Source organism: Telopea speciosissima, chromosome 10, assembly GCF_018873765.1.
Source record: "Telopea speciosissima isolate NSW1024214 ecotype Mountain lineage chromosome 10, Tspe_v1, whole genome shotgun sequence".
In the NCBI taxonomy this organism is placed as follows: domain Eukaryota; kingdom Viridiplantae; phylum Streptophyta; class Magnoliopsida; order Proteales; family Proteaceae; genus Telopea; species Telopea speciosissima.
The window spans coordinates 39279571-39307358 of record NC_057925.1 but is presented as its reverse complement, the minus strand read 5'-3'; the positions used below and the strand labels follow the sequence as shown (position 1 = coordinate 39307358).

At 38.0% G+C, this 27788-nt stretch overlaps 1 protein-coding gene and 2 long non-coding RNA genes across 3 annotated transcripts; 2 read left to right on the top strand and 1 right to left on the bottom strand.

Annotated features, from left to right (window-relative positions):
* Positions 1 to 1423: 1423 nt before the first annotated feature.
* On the bottom strand, positions 1424 to 26640 carry LOC122643004 (U3 small nucleolar RNA-associated protein 6 homolog). The gene is made up of 6 exons (XM_043836632.1): positions 26092 to 26640; positions 24678 to 25337; positions 21828 to 22286; positions 2472 to 2644; positions 2059 to 2242; positions 1424 to 1597 (listed from the first exon to the last, which is right to left on the bottom strand). Exons 1-6 carry the CDS (start codon positions 26494 to 26496, stop codon positions 1508 to 1510), a joined length of 1971 nt encoding a protein of 656 aa, XP_043692567.1. The 5' UTR covers positions 26497 to 26640; the 3' UTR covers positions 1424 to 1507.
* LOC122643005 lies at positions 13136 to 15153 on the top strand. Its single transcript, XR_006330141.1, has 3 exons — positions 13136 to 13150; positions 13504 to 13510; positions 14979 to 15153. It is a non-coding gene; the product is annotated as an uncharacterized LOC122643005 (long non-coding RNA).
* Positions 16254 to 20592, top strand: LOC122643006. Its single transcript, XR_006330142.1, has 2 exons — positions 16254 to 16284; positions 20463 to 20592. It is a non-coding gene; the product is annotated as an uncharacterized LOC122643006 (long non-coding RNA).
* Positions 26641 to 27788: the final 1148 nt, after the last annotated feature.

Below are 27788 nucleotides of genomic sequence, written 5' to 3'. Positions count from 1 at the left end.
TCAATATGATTAGGATTTGAACCCGTGATCAAATGTTCAACAAGTGAGCACTTGACCAACGCACCAAGCACGACCTTCATATATTGGTATAATATATATATATATATATATATATATTATAAATTTTAAACGTCACCCATATTTTGTTATATATTATATTATATATAAAAATAATAAGTGATATAATACATTTTATTATAGTGTTATTTTATGTAAAATTGATAATTTTCTCCCCGGCCCATCCCAACCCATGCATTCCTTCCCCCTCCACATGATTAGGGCCAATCAGGGTCAGCCCGGCCCAACCCTAAGGGCGAGTCAGAATTGGATTTTTCAGGCCCTGAATCATGGTCGGATTGGGTCTGGGCCCAGCAAAGGGGACTCAGGGTTGGGCTAGGGTTCTATAAAGCTCGGCCCAACCAGACCCTGTTGCAGCCTTAGTCGCTTCCATGTCTGTAAATTTATGTGCCAGAATATTTCACTCCCCTACGGAAAAATGATGCTTCTCTGTCTGGATAACCTTCTGTTTCAAGATAAAATTTGGATTTTTTTTGCTGTGAAGCTGAAGCCTAACACTTCTCAACTCATACACTGTATTTCAGGGTTTCCTAATTAACAGGTGGCCAAAAAGGTCTAATCTTAGTAAACATACCTAATCAAGATAGTCCATCCAGCCCTCTAGTTTTCATACTCCATCCCAAAACCTCTGTAAAATGAAGCAAAAAATTTAGAGATTTAAACCCAAAGAGAAGTGAAGTAAGCAATGCCACATATCATTCTTTGGTTACTGAAACCTTTTAACATAACTGACCAATAAAGAGAATGAACATAAGCTGCACACCCCATTCTCCCATTCCATGCTGCCTCACGGTTCAAGTCATGAAAGCTGCTTTCTCAGAATTTTTTGTTTTTTTTTTTTTGACAGAGACTAATCAAACTTTGAAAATCCCCTGCGGCTTATTTTACACCTGAATATGGTTCAGTGTTTCACAGTAGAATTCCAATCCAGAATGGTTCAGAATGGTTCAGAATGGATCCTGGGACAAGATAGCTCCAGCAACTAGTCTGTATACTCTATACTTTATGAATATATTTTTCCAAATATGATTACAGAAACGGCCAACCAGCTTTCAATTTTGCTTGTTTCAATTGGTTCTACATTATAACTTCAATTTTATTTCATTTATTGAAGTTCCTCGTCAATTACCAGTCAGCATCGTCAAAGCTAGTGTTTCAGAATGGACCCAGCATCCTCAAACCTTTAGATGAAGTCCATGAGCTCACCAAAAACCAGTCAATAGTTTCTAATGAATCATGATTCTGATTGCCAGATGCATGTACTTTGATTGGCATCCAAACCAAAAACCAATTCAACTCAAGTATAGTTAGGCATCACTCATTTTTTTCGCTGATCTTTTTTCAATAAATAAGAAATCAAACAACTGCCAAAATTTTCTTTGGTTGAACAAAACTGTCAAAATTGGGGGTAAATAAAATAGCAAATTCATTACAAGTCATGAGCAAACAAGCTGCCAGCATCTTTGAGAGTCTTTCGAGCTCGCCAAGAGACAGCATTGGCAGTTTCTGATGTTCCAACCTGTAAAATTGACAAAAACACTATCAGATCCCCATCAGATAGACGCCATTAGTTTTTGTAAATGTTCCAACCCGCAAAAAAAAAATCCACCCCCCTACCAAAATGCATATGAAAGCGAGAAGTGCACCAAGAGAGGATGAAGTCCTGCCTCTCTTTGCATTACATGGTTTAATTTAGGGCAAGTGCAGCCAACAATTCATAGGGTTGCACCTAGAAATTCTTTGTCGAGCTACCTGAATAGAATAGTCCTAAGAATCCAACTCATCCAGCACTTCTGAGCCATAAAAAAAGTGCTAATGCTCAAAGGTTGGCAAATTTTAGAAGATTTCCTTGGGAGGTCCATTGAATGGGATTAGCCTTTCATTTGATCAATATATGCAATAGGAGAATGGAAGATGTCCTCCTCTGTTAACCTATCCTCATGCACAAATTCCCTACTGGTACAGCAGAAAGAATATCACCTTACTCTCCATTGAGTAATAATCTCGCCATAATCTCGAGTCTTGGCTGTAAGTTGCAAGGGCAGATTCATACAACTTGCGAGTATTTATAAGACCACCATTATCACCAACAAGTGCGAGGTTCGTTTCCAACTCGATGCAGTTCTTATAGATTGCAAGACTTGGATGAGGTAAAGAAAGGAATCTGGGGAGGGGGGAAATAAAAAGAGTTTGTCAACCATCAATGACCAAAACACAATGCTAATTACAAAGATAGATTTTGTCCTGCACAAGTGATGAGTAATTAGAAGGACCGTAAAACTAGTTTAGATGAATACGTAAAAGATGTAAATTTCGGCCACAATGATTTCTTGACAAAGGTTTTATTTGTATCAATAAGTTATGGGTTTTACAATCATAATATAGCAACATACCGTTTATACATCTCCCTTGCTCGTTGAATACCTTCCTTCTCAAGAACCCAGTTGACAATAGCAGAAGAAAGAGAAAATTGGCTACCACTTTCACCAGCTCTAGCCAGTAAATTGAGAGAAGTCTGCACCAGCTTGTCAAAATAATCTTTTTGATTTGAAAAAAATTTGAGGGCCTACATAAAAAGACACGAAGAAAAATACACTTAGAGAATTGCTCATATATGAACTGCAATGGTATACCATTTCACAAATTGTGACTGTTAATGCTGTCCAGGTCTCTCTTCAAAACAGAAATAAAGTAGGTTGTTGCAGCAAGCAAATATAGTATCATGAAGGTTGCCTAGAAGTGAGTGAAAAGAGCTGACAAGACCTACGATTTGTATAAAAAAAAAGGCGTACCCAGTGCACAAGGCTCCCGCCACTGCAGGGTCTGGGGAGGGTCATAATGTACGCAGCCTTACCCCTGCTTTCGCAGAGAGGCTGTTTCCAAACTCAAACCCGTGACCGCTTGGTCACAATGGAGCAACCTTACCGTTTGCACCAAGGCCCACCCTCAATACCTGCAAATTTGTAATGACTCAAAAAACATTCGCACAATGAGAACCATTTAAATTGGAGGGCAGGGTGGTTGGTTATATCAGATGTTAAATAGATTCATGTCAGATATGGATCTGATGCAATATCTTTTAGCTGGATCCAGTCAGGATCCAAGCATGGCTTTGCTATAGAGCACACAGAATATGCAGAACTGAAAGCTTCAGTAAGGATAGGCAAGACACCGAATGCTTCAATATGAAATCTGATCCATTAATTTAATCGTAGTAACATATCCATTTGGATTTCTAATTTTCGATGGGCCAAAGGTAGGTTTTGATCTGGCTATCGCTCTCATTATTTTTTTTTTTTTAAAAATACAAATCTGGAGCTACATGAATCAGATGCAATCAGTTATATGCCCACCAAGTAGCATCCATTGTCGATCTAGTAAAGGTGCTTAGAGAATAGTTGATTGACAGGAATCATCAAAATCTCTCAAAATTTATAAAAAAAAAAGTAGCCATCAGAGACAAATTAAAATGCTAATGTGCTGAACTGTCACTGTTACGTTGATCTGGGGCGACTAGGGAACTTGATGGCTAGTGTGGTCAACATTGGTCAACAAGGATTCTCATGGTCTCTTCTAATGAGTAATTATATCTAAGCTTTTGATTTTTTGTACTTTATATTCACTTGTCCTTGGATGGTATAGTTTTACTTCTTACAACAAAAAATCTTTCTTTTCTTTTTTTGGGAAAATGTTTTCTATCTGAGAGAGTGACCTACACCAGCGCTCCTGTGTCTACCTCTCTCCTCCTCCCCTATGAAATGACATTTATGCCCCTATTGGGGCAGCAGAGATAGACCCAGGGGCGCTGTCGTACGCCACGCTCCCAGACAGAAAACTGCTCCCCTTTTTTTAATAAATAACAGCTTTTATTGATAAATGAACGGGAACAAAAACAACTGTAGAGCAGCCCAAACAAAGTAGTTCAGAGCCACCACCCAAAATGGATTACTAAAATCCATATTACAATAAATTACAATCATGAACACATGAATACAATCCCAGACTAGTCTGCCACGGCAAAAGAGTGGCAGCCTTCCAGCTAACTCTACCAACCCCTGGCTTAGCCAAGAGATCTGCCCTGTCATTCACTGTCCTTGGCTTGCAGTGGACTGAGCAGTTCACCTGAGAAGCAATGTGCTTTATGCATTTAAATTCCATAAAGTGGAAGTATTGGATGTCCAAGGGAATTTCCAGAAATATTTAGAGCTTGCCTGGATGAAATGTGGTTGTTTTAAGGTGTGTTTACTTGCACCCAGGTGCAATTTCCTACATTCTTCTTCACTCTGACATTTCTTTCAAATTCCTTGCTGCTCTACCCTCATTCACACCAGACAACTTAGCCGAGTAACACTCATTCATCTAGTTTCAGACTTTCAGACCATAGCAACCCAAGCCACCAATCATAGCCGATGTCTATATAACAGTCATAGGACCCCAAGCTTGGTGATTTTCATGTTACAGTTAAAACTTAAAACCACCATAAAACCTCTCTATCCTGCTGATGCAGAATCCAGATTCCAGCTCAAATATCAAAGGAGAAAGAAGAATAACAGGCCAGAATAACGTGCAGTTCAGCCTGGTCCGATTTTGGCCCAGCTTTTCAGCTTTTCTGGGCCTTGCAATTTCCAGTTTCTGGTTCTCTCCGAAACCAGAATCGTGGGGTTGTTTTGGGAATCTTATTTTCTTTATTCTATTATTACTAAGTTGCTTTGCTAAGGCTAGAATTTATTGATTCCAGTCCTTATTTGAGTCAGTTTTCTATTATTTGTCAGTTTTGTAGTTGCATTAGGAAACCTCCAAATACAGCTATCGACTGGAAGGTTTCCCAATCTATCTTTGTTTTTGGTTTGTCTATTCTGCCTAGGATTGATTTAAGCCTTTTCTTTTCAGAGTCTGAGTTAGTCACTTAGTCTAGCACATATCTAGAAAGTGCATAGGCTACAGCCTACTCCATAAAATTTTATGGATAAGAAAAGCTCTCTGCTGCTGGTTCTGAAGATTTCAGATCAAATACTGCTGTGAGATTCAGCAGTGAAGCCCTGGTGGACTCCAGGAAGGCTTTGGTGAGATTCTAAGCCTGCAATCAGGTGGATTCCTGATTTGCTTTTCTCTCTCTTATCTCTATTCTTCCTTTCTCCATCTATTCAGGTCAGGTTTTCTGAACTTCTCCTGCACTGTGACTTCAAGTTTCTAATTTTACTTAATCCTGTTTTGCTATACTTATTAGCTGTCCTGCTGAATAGAATTCTGCCCTAAATAATTTAAGTTTATTATTCTGGTCTACTAGTTCTAATTCCAGTTCAGTTCTTGTTTTAAATGCTTAATATCAAATCGATATCTGGTTTCCTATCTGAACTCTAACTCTTCAAAATTTCAGTTTTCTGGTTTGATTTTTTGATTCTGATTTCTGGATACTGTTATGGTTTCTGTTTACCATTAACAGTAACATTAGACCATTACTTGATTTGTTCTGGAACCCTAAAGATCTGCCATTGAATTCTTCTGTTCCGGGTTTCTAATGAAGAATTCTAGTTCCGGTAGGATTTCTCAATAACTTGAAAATTGACAATCAGAATTCGCTCAAACTTTGCAGGCTTGTTTACCCTTCTAAACTTAACATTTGACCTGAATATCCAACCATTCTGAACTGTTTTTGACTTGCTTTTTGAATTTTCTCTCTAACTGGTTTTGTTCCTTACTTGTGGTTCTGGGTTTTCTTGGGTTTTCCAAATCCTAATCCTTGAGTGATTAGAATTACCATTACCAGCTGCACCCAAACCACCATTACAGAGCTTTTCTGAACCCTTTTTGATCAATTCAATTCCTAACACCTAGCTAATCCCATGAAACCTTTCTAATCCACAGTACTTTCCATTTTAAAATCCCTCTATGTTATTAAATGTATGTTTTAGACCCATGATCAGCACAATTTTTTAACTAATTTAATATATAATATATAATGTAGGGCGATGCAGCCTTGTAAATACATAAGTTGTACACTTGTAACACCCCTCCCCACTTTTTCCTCAAAAACCTCAACCTCCACAACAGTTCCAATCCTTCGTGTATATCATATACATGGCAGGCCATTAGGAAGCATTCCAACCCCCTCCCCCTTTTTCAAAACCTTCCATAAGGAATAATACCTTTGGTTCAAGAAAAGCAAAAGTTATATTGTGATGTAATGCAATATCCCTATAGTCTAATGTGTTACAAGGGATAATACATTCAATTTGAGTGACCAATTTTGGAATCCTCTAGAATGCACGTGCTAATTTTCTTAATCCACTTTATTTTGATGATGTGGTTAATATATAGAGCCCAAAATTGTTGGAGTTTATACAACCCATAATGGGTTTGTAACATATTTGGTAAGCAAAAGACCCAAGCCTGATTCCTTACAATCATGACTTGGAAAAGCCCCAGCTTAGCTACTTTGTCACATTAATAAGTGATTTGTATTCACACTAATAAGTGATTGGTCTTTATCGACCTGGAAAAAGCCTATGACCAAGTCCCTAGAGATCTAATCCAGCATGTTCTAGTGAAGAGGGGGGTGTCAAGTAAATATGTGGATGTTATTAAAGATACGTATGAGGGCGTGGTGACTAGTGTGAGATCTGTGGGAGGTCAGGGTAAGGAATTCCCAATCACGATTGGATTACATCAGGGTTCAACCTTAAGTCCTAACCCTTTTGTGCTTATCATGGACGATATAACCAAGAGCATTCAAGACGAGGTCTCATGGTGTATGCTCTTCGTTGATGATACCATTTTGGTAGATGAGACAAAAGAAGGGATTAACTCTAAGTTAGAGCTTTGGAGGTCAACCTTGGAAACACGAGGATTTAAGATTAGCAAAAACAAAGACAGAGTATATGATGCGTAATTTTAGTCACACTTTGATGGATACTGATATGGTGCGAATTGAGGAAAGAGAGATACCGCAAAGTGACTATTTTAGATATCTGGGGTCAATCATAAATAAAAAAGGTGACATAGAGGATGATGTGTCATAGAGAATTAAAGTGGGATGGATGAAGTGGAGAGGTGCGTCATGAGTGTTGTGTGACCGACGTATTTAGCTGATTATCCTAACATGTTGGGTTGTGCCTTTTTCCTCTTACTACCTTTCATCTTTCTTTTATTTCCCATCTTCCATTTGTCCTTTTCCTTTGTCATTTCTCATCTCTTTCCCCATCCCTCTTCTCCCATCATTTCTTCACCTTTTATCTTTGAGTATAACTCTGGTTTCTCTATTTTGTTTAGTTTGGATCCATGTAGCCGAACCCATTAAATTGGGATAAGGTTGAGTTTGTTGTTGTTGTTGTTTGTATTCTTCATAGATTATGATTCAATCACCCACCCCATCTAATGGATATGATGCAGTATGACTTATTGGTTTAGGCTCAGCTTCAGTACCTGAAAACCTACAGGGCCTTGCCTTGGTTGTCTTGTAAACTCAGCGGGCCATGCACATTCATGATAGGGCAGGGTAAGTTAGGGGTCAGTATAGTGTACATATTATTAGCAAAACCCACTCTACACTTCCCACTTACCACCAACCCTAGCATCGTCATACCCCAACCAATTGCTAGCTATATTTTTGAATGATTGGCCCCCCAGATGAGATCCTGGCTCCACCCCTACTCTTAACATAACAGTATTGTAGGCTAATCTCGAACCAGAAAATCCAACAGAAGAAATATAGGCCAGAACGAGGAGAAAGTTTGTAACTCATGACAGATAGATTGGAATAGACAAGAAATCAGGTCGAATGGTCTATTCTAATAGAACAGATGATGCAGTAAAGAGTGTCCAATCGGGCCAATAAGGCCTTGGAATACTTTATTTTGGCCTATGGTTCAACTCTATGGGCTTTGGGCCTTTTATTTTTGGGTTTAACAATGTAATAGGCCTCTTTTATAAGCCCAAAAGTTGAATTTAAGGGGGTACACGGGAATAAGTATATAAATAAGATTGTGTGGGACCCATGTGTTGTTCAGTAATTTAATTTAGTCTAGAAAGAGGTTTTTTTAGTTAAATATTTTATGTCTTAATGTTAGGTCAGTTTACTTTTAGTTAGCATCCTTTTTTGATTTGTTTCTATTTTGGAATAGTTTCTATTTTCAAGATACATGGGATGGTGTGGTCCTATGAGTTGTTAAGTAAGTTAATTTAGTCTAGAAAGAGTCTTTTTAGTTAAGTATTTTGTGTCTTAATGATTATGGATGAACTAAATCTCGGTCGAAACTGACCAAAATCTCCAAGGCTACATTTGGTAACGGTCCGAAAGCTGTTCTTTGAGAACAAAAAAACATGAAAAAGTGTTTGAGTTGCTGGTTCGTTTTTTTGGTCTTTCAGAACGAACCGGAATGAATCTTTGCTAAAAGAAGGTTCTTTACAGACCGTGTCTGAGACGGTGTAAAAATCAAACAAAACCCGTGAAGGTCTTGGTTTTGAGAAAGCACCTTGTGATCAAACGTTTGGAAGAGAAGGAGCAGAGGAGGAGACCTCTCTCTCTCGTTCGTCCCTGTTGTGTGAAGATCTTCATTTTTTCTCCCATTGTGTCTCAGGAATTGGATCACCATCCCTATAATTGGAAGGATTCAGCCAAGAAGGTATGGATTTTACGGATTTCTTGAGCAAATTAGATTTTTAGGGATTTTATTGTTAGCTACTGTTACCTAAAATTGATTTTTAGGTATGGATTTTTGGGTTAGATCGATCTGTAGTTTAGCTAATGTTGTATGTGTAATATGATGTCTGATGGCTATATGATGTCAAACCGAAATTCTGCCTGTGTTAAAATATTGAAATTTTTGTCGGACAGAATGTATCTCTTCCTTTCCTCTCCTTGATTTGATGCTAAAACCTACTAAACCTTTTATTATGAAGATGATCACATGTAAATCAACACCTCCATGCATTTGCCTTTGCCCTTTAAGAGATAAATAGTTGTGTGGGTTTGAAATTTTTTTAATTGTAGGATCAACAAGGTATGATACCCTGATATGGGAGAACACCATGGTGTATTGGTGTCCATAAGCAAATCGTATTGCAGTTGTGTTCAGTGATGAAATCAGATATGATACTTTAGCAGATCATGAAGGAATACCAAGAAAATAGGCTAAACAAAAAGAGGATCTCAAGGAGTCCACCTCCAACACAAAAAGTCCACACTGCAAATGCTGATATTTCAGCAGTAAAAACTGAGGAAAACATACCTATAAGCCTTTGTAGACAACTTGCCAAGACTGACTCCAAGTGGAACTAGGACAACTAAATACATAAATTTACTCACTTTCCAGATCTCAGGAACACATCAAATACTGTCCCGCACTTTCCCATCTACTTCCCATTTGCCTATTGAGATCTGGGGAGATATTCTGATTCTTGTGGATCCCTTGGGTAATGCCGGCAATATGTGATTAAATGGGGAGCCTTGCAATTAGGTTGGGATTGACAGGCTTTAGGGTTAAAAGTATCTGGTCTTTCATACTACCGGCCCCTATTTGTTGCATCTGATCAGCTTATAATGGCAGGCTTTAGATGGTGAGTTTTTTGTGATATTTTGGATGGACTCCATTTTCTTACTTATTAAGAATTCCAGATCTAGACAAGTGAAGATAAGAAAAAGAAACAGAAACCATATGCTCTGTCTATGTGGAAAAGTTGAATTTGTTATTTGTATGATTATGATAGCTCCGGCATTTTTGAGTCCATGAGTTCTTATTGAGTTATTTGAGTAAATAGGAGGGCTTTAGGTGTTGCTGTGAGAAAACTCCACTGTCCATACTTCAATTATGGAAATCTTGCTTACTAACTTTCTCATACCTCCTTCTCTCTACTGTTAAGGAGGCTTGGGACAAGCCAGTTTTTGCTTTTTCCACCCCCCTGATTGCCTTCTCTAAAAAGCTTAAAAATGTGAAAGCAGCCCTTAAAGATTGGAACATCAATACCTTTGGAAATATCTGAGCAAGTCAAGGATTGCAAGGATAGGCTTGCCTCCATTCAGTTTCGGCTTCAGACTGATCATCTCAATGTTATTCTTGCTGATGAAGAGAAGGTGGTTTCCCTTGAGCTCTCTACTTTGCTTTCCTGGGAAGAGTGCTTCCTCAAACAAAAATCTAGAATTAAGTGGCTGGACTTGGGTGACTCAAACACTGCCTATTTCCATTGGTCTATGAAAGCTAGAGTTAACTCCAACTCCATCCTTCAGCTTACTTCTCAGGATGGTTCTGTTGCCTCAACAGTTAAGGACATCAAAGATCTGGCGGTTAAGCACTTCAAGGATCTCTTTAAGGGCTCTCAAGAGGTCTCTAGCCCCATCCCTAATGGCTTACTCAACAAGTTCCTCCCAGCTACTCATTTGGACTCTTTACGCTCCATCCTTAAGGAAGAGGAAATTGTGGCTGCTATCCAATCCCTCAAGGTAAATGGTGCCCCTGGTCCTGATGGTTTCAGTATGGGATTTTTTCTAGCTTCCTGGGATATCATTAAAGTGGATCTTATGGCCGCCATTGAGAGTTTCTTCTTCAATCCAAGCCAGATCAAGAGCATCAACCACACTTTCCTTTGTCTCATTCCTAAGAAGGACGGTGCTTCTTCCTTGAATGACTACAAACCTATTGCTTTGTGTAATCTTCTTTACAAGTTCATTGCCAAGATCCTCGCTAAAAGTGTTTTGGATCTTCTTGTCAGTGACAACCAATCGGCCTTCATTGGTAGGAATATTTCTGACAACATTTTTCTTTGCAATAATATAGTCCGAGGATTTGACAGGAAGAACCATTCTCCCTCCGTGCTTCTGAAGATTTATCTCCACAAGGCTTTTGATTCCTTACGATGGGACTTTATAGTTCAAGTGATGACCAAAATGGGGTTTCCTTTGATCTTTGTCAACTGGATTCGCTCTTGCATCTCCTCAATGCTCTCAGTTTTAGTTAATGGAAGCCTGGCTGGTTACTTTGAAGCTTCAGTGGGGATTAGACCAGGATGCCCTCTCTCTCTGTATCTATTCACTTTGGCTTTGGAAGTTCTCACAAGGGAAATTCAAATTTGCACTGACCACCATCTCATTTCTCCCTTGCCCAAGTGTAAAGCTCTCAAGCTCACCCACTTGGCTTTTGCTGATGACCATATGATTTTCTCGAAGGCCTCCATTGCCTCTCTTGAATCCATTATGCTTTGCCTTCAGCACTTTCATGAGCTTTCAGGGCTTCGTATCAACCCTTCCAAGTCTCTATTAGTCTTTGCTGGGGTACCTGACCAAGACAAAGTTGGCTACCTTGCTACATCGGGATTCCTTGAAGGGCATTTACCGGTCAAATATTTAGGGCTTCCTTTGATTCCAGCAAGGCTTTCGACTCATCATTGTACCCCCATGTTAGATCTCATCAGGAAAAGACTACAGCTATGGAAAGGCAAGTTATTATCCTATGCAGGCAGGTTAGTCCTTATTAAATCACTCTTGAAGTCCTCTTATATCTACTGGTCTAGCACCTATGGTCTCCCTCAATCTACTATCAAGTGCTTGGAATCTCTGCTGGCTTCCTTTCTTTGGAAGGGAAATGATTCTTCTAGATTTTCCCATCCTCTAAGTTGGGTTGTTGTTTGCCTGCCTAAGAAAGAAGGTGGTCTCGGGATCAGAAGAATTAAAGAAGTGAACTCTGCTGGCATCATCAAGCTAATCTGGAAGCTTGTCTCGAAAAAGAAAAGTATCTGGGTCGATTGGATTTATTCGGGCCTTCTTCGCCAGGATTCCATTTGGATTGCTTCAGTCTTGATTAATGCTTCCTGGATTTTGGCACAAGATCCTAGCTTCTCGTCACCTGGTGCTTCAATTCATTCACTCTTGTATTGGTGATGGCTGCTCTACTTTCCTTTGGTTAGACCATTGGCACCCAAAGGGGATTCTCCTTCACTCAGTCACCCCCATGATTGTTTATGCTTCTGGTCTTCACAGGCTCTCTCTGGTTACTGATATCCTTGATCTGTCTAGTTGGACTCCTCCCACTTCAAATGCCCCTATGCTGAATCTTATTTGGAATGACCTTCATACAATCTCCAGAAGACCCCCAAGTCGTGGTGACTGTGTTTCGTGGCCGTCAAACAATTCAAAGTCCTCCTCTAAAGCAGCTTGGGAGATTATTCGTCAGAAAGGTCCTTTGGTTCCTTGGAGAAAGCTTCTTTGGTTCAAGCATCACATTCCTCGTCATTGCTTCACGGCTTGGAGGGTCTTCACCAACTGTCTTCCAACTCAAGCCTTTCTTCGCAATCGTCAGATTTCAGTCTCCCCCCATTGTGGCCTATGTTGGAATAACGTGGACGAATCCGATCATCTTTTCTTTGATTGTCCTACTTCTGCTACCATTTGGAAGGGTATTCTCAACAAATGTTGGCCTGCTCCTAGATAAATCCTCCCCTTCGCTAGAGAGTGGATTTGGATTGATATGACTTTTGGGGGATCCTCTATCTATGATTCGATCGGAAAGATGGCTTTTTGTGCAGCATTAAACCACATTTGGATGGAGTGCAATATCAGGAAATGGACCTCCAAATCTCGGTCCTATCAACAGATTTGGGACTCCATTTCCTTTGAAATTTAAAGCCAAGTTGTCTTCAACTCCTCCCTCTTCTTGTCCTAACACCCCAAGGAACAGGCTCATTGTTGTCTCCTGGGGTCTCTCTTCTGTTTCCCTTGTAGCTTCTGCCCCTCCTCCGTGAGGTTTGGCTCCTTATTTTTGTTGTTGCTCCCCAAGGGGATCCCTGTATTTTTTTCTTCTCTGGTAATGAATTTTTTATTCACCCCAAAAAAAAATTTCTCATGCGAAGATTCATTGCATTGTGACTCTCTTGATGTATTTCTTTTTTTGACCTTTGCTCATTGCTTTCCTCATGTAGAGATTCATGCTACTGTGACTTTTTTTATCGTATTTCGGTTTTGGATCTCTAGTTGATGGGTCTTTAGCTCAAATTGGTAGAGCACTTGGAACATGAGCATGTTCCAAGGGGATGGTGGTTCGAATCCACCAAGGCCCTCTTTATTCAACTGTTCATAGCATAGTCAGTTATGCCATTAATCCACACAAGAACCCAATTTTAATGGCATCTTTGAAATTTGACATATTTTTATAATTACTTTGGTTATGTTAATGAGATATTTTAATTTTATGCTAAGGTTGGTAAGAGAAGGATTTGACAAGTATTTTTTGGTATAATTTACAAGGAAATGGCATTATTGTAATTAATATCAAATAGGGAAGAACAGGTTTTACCAAACACCATTTTCGTTATGAACACATTCTTCAGACCGTTACCAAATGGTCTTTCAGTCACAGAAAGATGTTCCAGACCAGAAACGCCAAAGAATGTTTCTAGTCAAGAACAGGTGTTCTTTGTTCAGACCGTTACCAAACATAGCCCAAGTGTCTCGGTTTCGGGCCTGCCCGAAACAATACCCAAGGTCAAAACCCAAGTTTCAACCTAATATCAAAACCTAAAAATGAGATCTGGCATGTCTCAGTTACAGGTTGACCGAAACCGGCTTCGAAACTGAGATTTAGAATCTTGTGTTTAGGTAAGTTTCATTTTAGTTAACATCCTTTTTAATTGTTCCTATTTTGGAATAGTTTCTAGTCTAAGTTTTCTATAACATTTAGGTAAGATTGGGCCTATATTGAGTTACTAATTTAGGTTATTCCTAATTTGTTAAAGGACTGCTCAATCTGGTTTTAGAAACTCCATAAATTCTAAAAGGTTTCTATTTTCAGATTTCTTGGTTCTAAAGTTTAGGAATTTAGGAATGTTCCTAATTTGTGAAATGTGTTAAGAATAGAAAGTTGAGGGTTAGTTAATCGATAAGTTAATGGTGTGATATGCTATGTAATGGAATGAGTTAAGCTTTACTTTTATTTTGAAGTGGAGGTTGGTGCCTCTCCTCTCCTCTCTCTCCTCTTTTTTCTTCTAAAATCACTGCACATGGGTATTGTTCACAGCCCCGGATCTTCTATTTCTTCTTCTCTTATCCTCTCTCTTAAGCCCACCACAGCAGATCCTTCTTTCAATCTGCTTCATTTGGTACCAAAGAAAACCTGGCCGATGGATCTAACCCTCTTGCTGGCTATTCGTCAAACTTTAACTTATGAGAGAGAATCTTGAAGAGACTCAATGACAATGCAAGGAATTCAAGAACCAATTGTTGGTCACATCTAATCATTGACCAAAGGGTGGAAGAGCCAGAAGACGAGCCATCAATGATGGGGAACGAGATGGGGACCGCTGATCGTTGATGATCAACTTGTGGAAGAGAATAAACCAGCTGAGTGAACCAGTCGATTTAATATTTCCAAGTTGCTACTTCAACGACGATCTTTGTGTAGCAGATTTCGTCTTGTTCAAGCGTTGTCTGATTGATGATTTCAAACAGTCAAGGATGGATGCCGACAGAGTGATGATTCTCCCGTTCTACAAACTCGAGGACTACGTGGGGCAATTGATGCAGTTAAAAGTGTCCAAACAGGTTAATTAGGCCTTGGAATATTTTATTTTGGCCTACAGTTAAATTCTTTACACCCTGTGCTTTTATTTTTGAGTTATATCAATGTAATGAGCCTCTTTTATAAGCCCAAAATTTAGGATTGAAGGGAGTACACACGATTAAGTATATAAATAAGATTGTATGGTTCCCATGTGTTGTTAAGTAAGTTAATTTAGTCTACAGCCTTTTTTAGTTAAATTTTTGTGTCTTAATGTTTAGGTCAGTTTCTCTTTTGTTAGCGTCCTTTTTTTATTTGTTTCTATTTTGGAATAGTTTCTATTTTCAGTTTTCTAGAAGATTTAGGTAAGATTGAGTCTATATTGAGCTACTAATTTGGGTTATCTCTATTTTATTAAAGGACAGGTCAATCTGGTTTTAGAAACTCCATAAGTTCTAGAAAGTTTCTATTTCCAGATTCCGTGATTTTCAAGTTTAGGAATTTAGGAATGCTTCTAATTTGTGAGTTGTCTTAAGAATAGAAAGTTGAGGGGTTAGTTAATCAATTAATTAGTGGCCTGATATGCTATGTAATGGAATGAACAGATAATGGAGGTCTCTCTCTCCTCTCTCTTCTCTCCTCTCTTCTTCTTCTAAAATCACTTTTCACGGGTACTGTTCACAGCCCCATCTCTTTCTTCTTCTCTTATCTTCTCTCTTAAGCCCACCACAGCATATCCTTCTTTTGATCCGCATTATTTGGTATCAAAGAAAACCTGGCAGATAGATCCAACCCTCTTGTTGGTTATTCAACAACAACTTCAACTTATGCGACAGAATCTTGAAGAGACTCAAAGACAATGCAAGGAAATTAAGAACCGACTGTGGGTCATATCTGATCGTATGGACTCTTCCTTCAACAACTTCATCTCAGTCATTGAGCAAAGGGTGGAAGAGCTAGAAGACGAGCCAACAATATGGGAACAAAATGGGCACGGCTGATAGTTGACGATCAACTAGTGGAAGAGAATAAACTGGTTGATCTCTTGAGTGAACCAGTCAAGTTTATAATTCCAAGTAGCAACTTCAACGATGATCTTTGTGTCGCAAATTTACTGGTCGATCATGGTCTGATTGATGATTTCATACAATCAAGGATGGATGACGATTGAGTGATGCTGATTCTTCTATTCAACAAAACTCGAGGGTGAGTTTTTCTCAACTACGGGGTATTTTGATGCAGTTAAGAGTGTCCAATCGGGCCAATTAGGCCTTGGAATGCTTTATTTTGGCCTATGGTTCAATTCTACAGGCCTTGGGGGCTGGGGCTTTTATTTTTGGGGTTTATCAATGGGCCTCTTTTATAAGCCCAAAAGTTAGGATTTATGGGGGTACACGGGATTAAGTATATAAATAAGATAGTGTAGATCTCATGTGCTTAAGCAAGTTAGTTTAGTCTAGAAATAAAATTTTCTAGTTAAGTATTTTGTGTCTTAATATTTAGGTCAGTTTCCTTTTAGTTAGCATCTTTTTTTTATTTGTTTCCATTTGGAATAGTTTCTATTTTCAGTTTTCTAAAAGATACACGGGATTAAATATATAAATAAGATTGCATGGTCCTATGTGTTGTTAAGTATGTTAATTTAGTCTAGAAAGCATAGTTGTCAAGGCGATAGGCAAATCAAGGTGGTCGAGGCATAGTTGTCAAGGCGGCAAAGCGATCCAAGGTGCTGGAGGGGTGTCTAAGCGCTTAGGCAACCAAGGTGCCCCCAAGTGTTATTTTTTTAATATATAAATAAGATTGTGTGGTCCTATGTGTTGTTAAGTACGTTAATTTAGTCTAGAAAGCACAATTGTCAAGTCGATAGGTGAATCAAGGTGGTCGAGGCATAGTTGTCAAGGCGGCAAAGCGATCCAAGGTGCTGGAAGGGTGTTTAAGCGCTTAGGCGACCAAGGCGCCCCCAAGTGTTATTTTTTATTTTCCCCTTTTCTAACATTATTTAGTATGCTACAATATTTTAGTATGCTACAATATATACCTATATCATCAAAAATCAACATTAAGCCTCCTCAAGTCATCAAAAATCAACATTAAGCCACATTAAGTCACATCAAGTCATCAAAAATCAATATTAAGCCACATCAAGTCATCAAAAACCAACATAAAACTAGAAGACAACAGAATTGAAGAATCAAGCTATTGGAAGTTTGAAACAATCAAACACACATTTGGTTTATACTAGTCTTACATTTGGTTTATATTGTTCTTAAAAAATATGATCTTATCTATAAGTAATTAAATTGTTCTCAATTTAGAGAAATGTTATTATTCTCTAAGAAATTTAACTACTCATATGATTTTAATTTTACATGAGACTTTTAGTATTAAGTAGAACACAAAACCAGCTTTCCAACAAATCCAAAAGTGCTTAAATCTAATTTATATTGAAGAAGTTATGTTCCAGTCAAACCTTATTTGGTATGTGCACTGTCAAAATCGCTCTGAATGAAAATATTTGTTTAGATATCAAAACAAATGAATATTTTACCACACTTTTGGTTTTTAGCAATGTTTTACCATATTAAGATTTATAGAATTTTTCGATTTGAGAAAAACCGCAGCATTAGAAAGTTGAAAATTTTACCTACCGTTGAAAATCCAGTTTTTGTTCTTGAACTGGGGGATTGACTTTTTATCCTATTGGAATTGATGCAGTTAAGAGTGTCCAACCGGGCCAATTAGGCCTTGGAATGCTTTATTTTGGGCCTTTGGCCTATGGTTCAATTCTACAGGCCTTGGGGGCTGAGGCTTTTATTTTGGTGTTTACCAATATTATTGGCCTTTTTTAAGCTCGAGTTAGAATTTATGGGGGTACACGGGATTAAGTATATAAATCAGATTGTGTGGATCTCATGTGTTGTTAAGCAAGTTGGTTTAGTCTAGAAAAAAACCTTTTTTAGTTAAGTATTTTGTGTCTTAATGTTTAGTTCAGTTTCCTTTTAGTTAGCATCCTTTTTTATTTGTTTATATTTTAGAATAGTTTCTATTTTCAGTTTCCTAGAAGATTGGGTTTATATTGAGTTACTAATTCGGGTTATTTCTATTTTGTTAAAGGACTGCTCAATCTGGTTTAGAAACTCCATAAGTTCCAAAAAGTTTCTATTTTCAGATTCCTTGGTTCTCAAGTTCAGGAATTTGAGTTGTCTTTAAAGTTGAGGGGTTAGTTAATCTATAAATTAGTGATCTGATATGTTATGTAATGGAATGAGATAAGGTTTATTTTATTTTAAAGTAGAGGCCCCTCCTTCGAAAGTCATTGTTAATGTTACTGTTCACAGCCCCCGAACAGTCCTTTATCTTCTCTTTCTTCTTCTCTTATCCTCTCTTTTAAGCCCATCACAGTAGATCCTTCTTTTGATCTATTAAGCCATTAACAGACCAGCAAAATTTGAAGAAATTTTGACAAAAAAATATGGAATTACGAACAATTCTTATTGCTACTAGGAAAACTAATAGCAAAACTAGAACAGCAATATCGACCAGTATTCTTAAGGAATCAGCACCAGATTTTGAGAGAAAACAAGATCAGAAACTAGTATGTGAAATTTGAAGTAGAACAAACCAGTAACTGGAGAGGTATTGAAGAAGAATGCAATCTAAAAATATATCTAAAATATGGGCATTGCAGATTAGAAGAAATAATGATAAGTGGGAGAAGAAGAATGGTAGAAGAGAAGAGGTAACACTTGATTTGACGTAGAATTCAGAACTAAAAGAAGAAGAAGAAGAAAGCAGTAAGCCAGAAGAAGATCCTTCACCCATGTTTGCAGAGCTCAACAACTCAAAAACTCTTGCAAAAAAACTCCAATTCTATTATTCAAATCATGCTTCTACATATAACCTTTTAAAATTCCTAAACTGACTCATAAAATGACTCCTAATCCTCACACACTGAACTTAATTGACTTGAAACAAAACCCTATCTAGCTAATAAGTATCCTAACCTACCTCAGCGTCTTTTAACTTAGCAACCCAAGGGTCAGACTACTAGTCTACTACTATTCCCGTATGCAGATTTAACCCCCATAACTGGCCTTATAAATTAGGCCCGTTACAACAAATAACCCATAAAAAAGTATCCCAGGCCCATAAAACCTATCCATGGCCCGAATTCTGGACTTCCTAAGCCCAATCAGGCAGTCATGACTGCATCAAACAGTACTGGTGCAAAACTTAATTTAGCAGTTACCTAGGCACTTTAAGGAAGACCAACATCATTAAAATATACAAAAGATTAGAATTTAGAAAGAACCCCGGATAAAGATTTCACTCAAGAGAAACCTTAGCCAAAAAGGATATTAAGGCAAAAGCATATGAGTGCTCAGTGATCGATGCACACAATTGATGTGGTTCATAGATCTCAAAGGATTCTAGAGGCAAATTAATGCTTGAACCACAATTTAGGACCAGGATCAGATCTGACAAAACCTGAGTATCGATATGACCACAATTGAAGTAATTTGGATCGATGCACACAATTGATGTGGTTCAGAGATCTCAAAGGATTCTAGAGGCAAAGTAATGCTTGAACCACAATTTAGGACCAGGATCAGATCTGACAAAATCTGAGTATCGATATGACCACAATTGAAGTAATTTGGATTGATGCACACAATTGATGTGGTTCAGAGATCTCAAAGGATTCTAGAGGCAAATTAATGCTTGAACCACAATTTAGGAGCAGGATCAGATCTGACAAAACCTGAGTATTGATATGACCATAATTGAAGTAATTTGGAAGATTTCCAATATCTAACAAAATACAAGTTAAAATGCTCTAATTTTCTGGTCGAGTATGCTATGAAGGATGGCCTATGTACTGATGCTGGAATCTTCATAAACAGATGCAAGAAAATAGATGAAACTCAAGCTGCTTTACAAGAAAGCTATATTCAACAACTGAGAAATTATAATAGAGATGAATTATCAGATTTAATGAACAGATCTGGGACTATTCAAATAGGCCTCAGATATTAAGCTTTGCAGATCAGATTTAATAATCAGCAATTATAGAAGAGGATGCAGGATGAAAAATTTGAAGCATTAGAGAGGAAAATGAATAAATCGATGGCAGGAAATAAGAAAAAAAGAGATTGATAACAGTACTAGAAGTAAAAGAGAGGCTAGATCACACCTGATAAGGAATTGATCAGAAAGAGAAGGAAAGGAAAGAGCAATCGATCAGATCATAGAAGTAAGAAGAAAGAATAGATCACACCTGATAAGGAGTTGATCAGAAAGAAAAAAGAAGCAAGGAGAATCGATCAGATCTAGAATACCAGTTAATGTATGCACTTGCTCCACACAACATAAAACCTTTATATATATAGGGAAAATCTTGTTGTAACCAAGGTTGGTTACAACAAGATTGTAACCTTGCTTTTTTGCCCCTTGTCTTATTCCCAAAAGTCACTTAATGCTTTATTTAATGCAGGGGTAAAAAAGGTTCGTCAAAAAGTTGAAAGTCATTTAATACAGCATTTAATGCAGTTTATATGTGAAATGACAGGATTACCCCTGCATTAAATACAGCATTAGATGACTTTTGGGAATAAGACAAGAGGTAAAAAAGCAAGGTTACAACTTCTTAGTTCACCTACTTGGTGACAACAAGATGCACCCATATATATATATATATATATATATATATACAATCTGTTTGTAACCACTCTTCTGTATCCTTGTGAGATAGTGATCATTTTCTATGGGTTTGCGATTCAAATGCCATTTAATTTGGCACGGAATGTACGATTATCAACAAAAATTAAAAATCACAGCCTTAATCATCAGAGCGTAAGAAGGTCATTTGAAGCAATTTTCAAAGGCATCACCTAGGTGCCCTAGGCATGCAGTATATGACTATGTAATATAGCAATGATAATTTATATAATTATGCTTATATGCAACATAGAAGTTATATCAATGCAACTGATATAATTAAGCTAGTAATGACCTACAATGAGAAAACCAACATGTAATAAAGATAGCATAGAATATAACATAAGCATATTCATAAAAAATAAAAAAAATAAAAAAATAAAAACAAAACAATAAACATAAATCAACGTAAACTCGTAAAGTGTCAACAAGGCGTATTGGGCGAACACTACGCTACAAGCCCTTGACCAATTGGACCTGATTTTAGGATATTTTCTCTTTAAAAGAAAGTACCAAGACTATTCAGGTTGCCAAACCGGTAAAGAGTAGCTTCTTTTTGAAAAACGGAGGAGCTCCATAGGAGCAGGAAAAGAGCTAATGGAGATGGATAAGAGCCAGGACGACTAGGCAACGCCTTGACAACTATAATCGTGGGTGCTTTTTAGGACTCTTTAGTTTCCTATCTCAGGTATGTTTCGTCTAATCTTCTAGTCCTGGTTTCTATTTGATTCATAATCTTCTAGTTGCTATTCTGTCCTGAAGTTCTCCTAGTTTATGTTTGGGTTTATAGTCTTTAATCACAGATCTGTTTTAGGTTCAGAATCTCTGTTTTCTGGTGTGATTTCAAGTTTCTTACCTGAGATCAACTCTTCTAGAAATCTAAGACTCTGCAATCTGTTCTGAGTTCCGATTTCATGCTTCTGTTTTCTGGTTAGACCTTAAGGACATCTCAATTTCAAAATCTAATCTTCTTGGCTTAATTTCTGGTTATCGAATTCTGGGTCTGCCGTAAATTTTCAGTTTCCTTAATCAAATAAGATTTGATACGATCTTAAAATCTGATCATCAGATTACTCTGAATTTTCAATATCCTGTTCTCCCTAGTGAAACAAGCCTTCGACCAGGATTTCGCCCTTATCTTAGTTTCTGATTTTGCTTTCTTGGGTTTCTCTTGAATTCTGGAATTTCTTTATGCTTGCGATACTGATTTCTCGTTGGTTTCTGAAACCTATCATTTATGTGTCCTAGAACCATATTATCCTCCTCAGACAAGCAAATGACTGAGGATGTTGCACATCTCTCCAGTAGATGGAAAATAAATATATATTGCATAAATGTACAGATATGATCAAGTCTATACATTAGACAAAGTAACACATCCAATAATTAATAATTAACAATAATAAAGAGGGATAAAAAAGCTGGATTGAGAAACGCATAACTGGAGAAGATTCAGTTAGCAAATACCAGGAAAAGGAGAATGGTAACTTTCCAGTCTCTGCAATCAGAGTTTTGTTAAAAGAAAAAGAAAGAAAAGCATTGCCAGCATACCATTATCCACAAGCTCTCAGCTTCTGAAATGGAATTTTTTGTCAAAACATTTCTCAGGAGTTCAAAGATACAGCGCAAGTCATCATTACTCGGAGCAGCAGATTTCCTTGTAATCCATCTCATCTCTATTGAAACCCTTAGAACCCACAATTTTACTGCCCCAGAAAGTGTTCCATCACAAAGCTTTTCTGCCAACTTCCTGGCTTCTTCTAATCTCCCAAGTTGCAGGTAGAAAGAGATGTATTGGTATCCAATATCCTCTGTAATGAGTCCCATTGTTTCAGCTATTTCATACGCCTTCAACAGATGTGATATGAATTCTACCTCATGAGCAGAAGTACTGGGAAACCATGAATCTTGGGAATCTTTTCTTTCAGGAGCTATTATATCCATTAAATATTTTGCATACAAGGAAAACATCTTTGCAGAAGCCACAACCTTCAAGGCTTCCTCATAAATCTATATACAGAAGCATGTGAAGCCAGAATTAGAAGAACATAGAAACAGAACAGAATATCACTTCACTACTCCTACATAATTTAGCTGCATACTGAATTAAGCATGGTTTTCAGAGGCTGTCAGGAGGCACATATCAAATAGACGAGGCCAAATAGATAGTAAGAGAATCCATATAAACCGTCAAATTAGTCATCAAAATTATACTACATAACTAAGCCCTGGATAAATTTTTCATCATATTCTCTTGTCTTCTCCTTTAGTTGGGATAAGGCTGAGTAGTTGTTGTATTCTTTTGTCTTCTCCATCTCAAACATGCGGATGATGAACCACAAAAGCAACTCTATAATTAGTGGTAATAAGCTAACATTCTGCAATTGCAGTCTTGGAAGCTGAGATCCATATTTTCAATGAAAGAAGAAAAGCATCTAGTTTATCCACACAATATGGAAAATTGCAAACAAGATATACAACATCAACATCACCATCACCATCAGGCAACATAAGAGGATCGATGCCCATGAGCAGAAAGACAAGATATGGAGAATAAGTAATCTGATACAACTTCTTACAGATAACCAGTTGATCCACATCCTTCTAGTGGCTAGAAAATTAGGTTTCCTTCTGTTGTTGTAACATAGTGAATCTCCAAGAACTTGTTTCTGGCCTCAAATCCTAATACATAGGGGCAGGTCTTTGACAGGCTGCTTTCATGAATTAAAGAAATTTAACACTCACACTTTCCATCCCTCTTTCCCTATCTCTCTTATTTTTTTTAGACATCAGTTTTCCCTACTTTGTTTTGTTTGGATCCATGTAGCCGACCCAATTAAGTTGGGATAAGGCTGAGTTGTTGTTGTTGTTGTTGTTGGTGGTGGTGGTGGTGTGAGTGAAAAAAAAAAACATAAAATTACAAAATGCAAACAGAGCAAATACATGACCGATGAAAACCATGGCTTTTCATTCAACCTGTTGAGGATCCAGAAAAATATAAACTTAAAATACAAGAATCAACTTAAATCAGATTTAAGATGCAAAATTTTGGATAAAAAAATGTACGTAAGATTACATTGAAGTATCACTAGCAATTGAACACAACCAAGGACATGAAAAATCATGGAGAAATCCTCCTCTCTGCAATTGACTCAATAAGTTCAGGATTACATCCCCTTTTCTTCTCTGTCTTTGTCCTCCCTCTGCTCTATCCTAGTTTTACGGTTTTTCATCCAGCTGAGTAAAGGGTGTCTTCTCTTTTATAGCCTTCCAGCCACATCAATGGTCTCCTCGTGGTAATGCACTTACTGATGTTCAAAGTACATGATAAACTCCTGAATGTGTATCTCTTCTGCAAGTTTCCCAATCGGTTCAACATTATCACTTACATGTTCTGCTCTTGCCAACTTCTTTCTATGAATTTCAGCATAAACACATAAATGTACCATGGTCCATGCATATCAACAGATATAGTTTTGCATCTTTTTTTAAGAAAAGCGAACCACAGTTGGATCCAGATTTGAATTTTTTCAGTTCGTCTGTTCACATTTTATGATCTGAAAGCAGTTAAGTCTGCATTGAAAAATCAAATGACAATCAGCTGGGTAGAGAAACCACTCTTCCGATTTTATCTTAGTAGGTATAGAAATAATGGATGGCAAGTTCCATTTTGATTTCTTCTCAATAATCGACGATACTACAGGGGTCTGTTTCTGACAACTAAATGAACAACTATTTTTATATCTCTATTTCAATTAGAGTTTTATTTTCCTCTATTATTATTTATTATGTAGGAAGTTATTCCCCAAACCCTCCCCCCTTCACCTTTGCTATCTTAATATGGTTACATCTAGAATATCTCCCTCCTACATATATCAGTAAGGCTGCCTAGCATGCAACTTATTTGTAGTAATAGAACTTTCTGAAACCACTTTGGGCCTTTCTTGGCATATGCTTTCGGATAAACTGTCTGGTCCTGTTACATCATTGCTGATTATAATGCTTATACCAACAAAGAGAAATAGAATTAAGTACTTATCAATTCTTCGGACGTACTTTGGTTTTATCATAGCATACTATGCTAACTAATACATACTGTTGTCATATAGGAACTTCTCCTCCACATTATGATAAAAACAGAATCATTCTTCCTGTTTGTTATCCACCAATTACCATTAACAGATAGAAGCACTTGTTATGCAAAGTTTTTGAAAAAATTTCCATAGGTCTCCACAAGTGATTATTAAAGGAGAAAATCTCCTTGAAAAAATACACCCAGAACAAATAAATGGGAAAGAAGAAAGAAAACATAAGAAAACAATTATAGTCAGATCTCACTAGCAACTGCACATAAGTCAACAATTTTCAAGAGAAGGTTTCATCAGTACAAAAGATATATACCTCAACAGCCTTATTCAACTGACAGGTCATAGATTCTTTGCTCATGCCTCTTACATTTGCAGGGTTACTAATTTTAAGCCTTGCAAGCCAGTCCCAATATTCTGGTTCATTTGAGAAATCTCTCTTCATGCTGCTTGTTATCTCTTCCTTCAGTTCTTCAGAATGTTGCAAATCTGTTGCATCTACTATCTCTAAAAATCTTTTTCGCAAACTAATACTAGATGGAAGAGCCTCAATCGCCTTACTGTAGATAGTTTGAAGCAAAATTGATCCTTTCTCACGAAATACATCTTCTTTCTTTTCAACCTCCACTTTTTGGACATCTGATCCATCAGCATTCTCTCTTTCTTCATTAAAGGCCATAAACAAATCCTTGTTTTCATCTCTCCACTGTTTTTCAGCAGCATCTCCATGATCTCGAGCCAAGGTACCCTTTTCTTCTCCTATAGCAACCTTTCGAGCATTCAACTTATTAAGATATGTAAGCTCCATGCGGAGATACTCAACCCAAAGATCTTCTGAACTTGGGCATGCTCTCAAACCACTATGCATGAGAGCACGAGCAGCTGCAACGTTTAAGTTATGGTCAAACTCCCAAGCTGCAGCATAGATCCATAGTCCAGGAACCTTTGGGTGGAACCTAATTACCTGAGCCAAAACCTGCAAAGAAATTTCAGAACATTTCCAACGCATTAGACTGCATTATAATTTAGTTTAAGCACAGCCTTAGGCATTAACAATACCAAAAATAATAATAAAAATGCTTGCAGAGTAAACATGTCCCCGATGTACTACAATATAACGTATAGAAGAATTAAGGAAATTGTTTCAACATGTCATCACCTGTTCTGAGGCCTAGCTCAATCGACCAGAAGGTTATTGTTGATTATACAATGCGTTAATTAGATTCAATTTTAGCAGCACATAGAAATCAATACATTGCTCAAAAACTGAATACCTTTTCCTGACTAAGTTTCCAAAAGTACCACCCCCCCCCCCCCCTCTCTTAATGCAAGGAGAGATGGTTCGCTGTAAGGTCCAATTTGTCTTCAACATCAATAAGCCAATAAGTCACAGACACAGACAACTAGTCCGTACAAGCCTGATATCAACTGTATCAAATAACTGATGCAAAACGAAGAAAATACAGAAAATTGAACAGCAACATAAAACTGTTACGGTTCATACCGAAGATTGAGCAGCAACATAAAACTGTTATAGAACCATAACAAAAATGCAGAATACATTTCAGTCCATCCGAGAGCGTAAGAATCTAATCCCATTACCCATTTATGAAAATAAACGCATCATTTCCTAACAAACTCCCATCAGTTTAGCAGGGAACAAAAATCTGCAAACGAGTACAATACTAACACAAACACATAAACAATATAATGAGCTTATCCCCGAATACCTGCTTCATCCTTCCATGACCTCGTTCACGGCAAAACTCGAGATAGCGAAACCAGAGATCGATGTCGCCTTTAAATCTCATCACAGCGAGACGGTAAATTTCCAGAATCCTAGACACGCCGGCAAAATCAGAGACAGACTTCCTCAACCTCTTTTTGCCCTTCTGCTTCAATTGCCGAACCACGGACTTCTTGCGAAGGCGACGGAGAGAATCGAGCTGCTTCTCGTACTCGATATACGCTATGTAATCCTGCTTGAGTGGGCTCGGACGCTTCAGTCGGTACTCGAAGTTCCTTCTCTTCTTTACAATCTCTGCAATTTCAGGGCGGGTGAAGAGACCTCTACGCTCCAGGTCATCGAGCTCGTCGACCATGCGCTCGAGCCTATACTGAACCACGTCCGCCATCTTCGATTGCTAGAAGAAGATTCGAGTTTGTTTTTAGCTCTTTCTACAGATAATTTATAAGCGGAGCGGAGCTAAGAGGGACGGGAAGATTCAAATGCAACCTTTCTCTTCGGTTCGTTGCTGCTGAAGTTTCAAGTTTGGGTTGGGGATTCGGCCATTGGTGAGCATTATATTGGTCCCTGACAGAGTCTCTCTGGTAATGGACATAATAAAGCCGAGAGAGAGAGAGAGAGAGATGTTTTAGGGTCTGGGGTTTTTCTCCCCCACGGGCCAGCACCCCCGGGTTCCACAAATTGAGAATCGGATCGGTGAATCGGTCGATTTGAACGGAATTGGGGCTGACATCAAATTCCGATTTTCACCGATCTTGATCATCACAGCTTGAATCAAATTAGGAACGGCGATTCTATGATGACTGATTCCTGATTCCTTGGTATTTTCAATCGAATCAAACTGATTTTTTAACCGATTCCAGGGTCGATTCCATTCCACCCATATATTGCTAAGAACCTTTTGAATCGAACTGATTTCTACTGGAAAAAAAAAAAAGAATCGAACTGATTCAGGTGAATTCATATTGAAATCGGCTCTGAGCGATTTTGTCACCAATTACGCGTTTTAGAACCTTCCCCCCCCCTCCCCCTCCCCCCTTTTTTTTTACTTTCCTCCTGCTAACTTTATTTTTGTAAATCTCCCTTGGAATGTTATGGAAGGAGCAAGAACTAAATAAAGGAGAGAGTTATAGGATGTGTCCCGCACAATGTTGATGATATCAAGTGGCGACAATGGTTGATGACCTGAGAGATAAGACACCAAATCCAAGTTGTTTGATTCTACTATAATACGTTCAATGCCGACGGAGGTGCAATGCAATAAGCTAGCTTGTAGAGCTAAAGCTTCACCTTGAATAATGGACTCGAATTGAAATGGTTCTGATACTACCGCTATAGAGGTTCCAAATGAGTCTCGAATGATGAAGCCCAAGCCCTTTTTTCCTCCAGCATTGGACACATCTAAATTCAGCTTATAAGAAGGGGAAGTTAGAGGAGCCCAAGGATTAAGAGGATTACGATTGATGGGGTCATGCTGTCTAGCCTGCCAAGGAGGGGGAACATGGGGAGGCAGAGCATACAAAACTCTTCAAATTCAGCTTCAGCTCTTCTGCAAACTTCCAGGGGACTCTAGAATTTATTTTCAAAAAGCAAATCATTGCGATCCTTCCAAAGAGACTAGCAAATAAAGGAGCTAAGCCCAAAATTTTTCTTGGTGAGCTACTTATCGGTTGAGTGGAG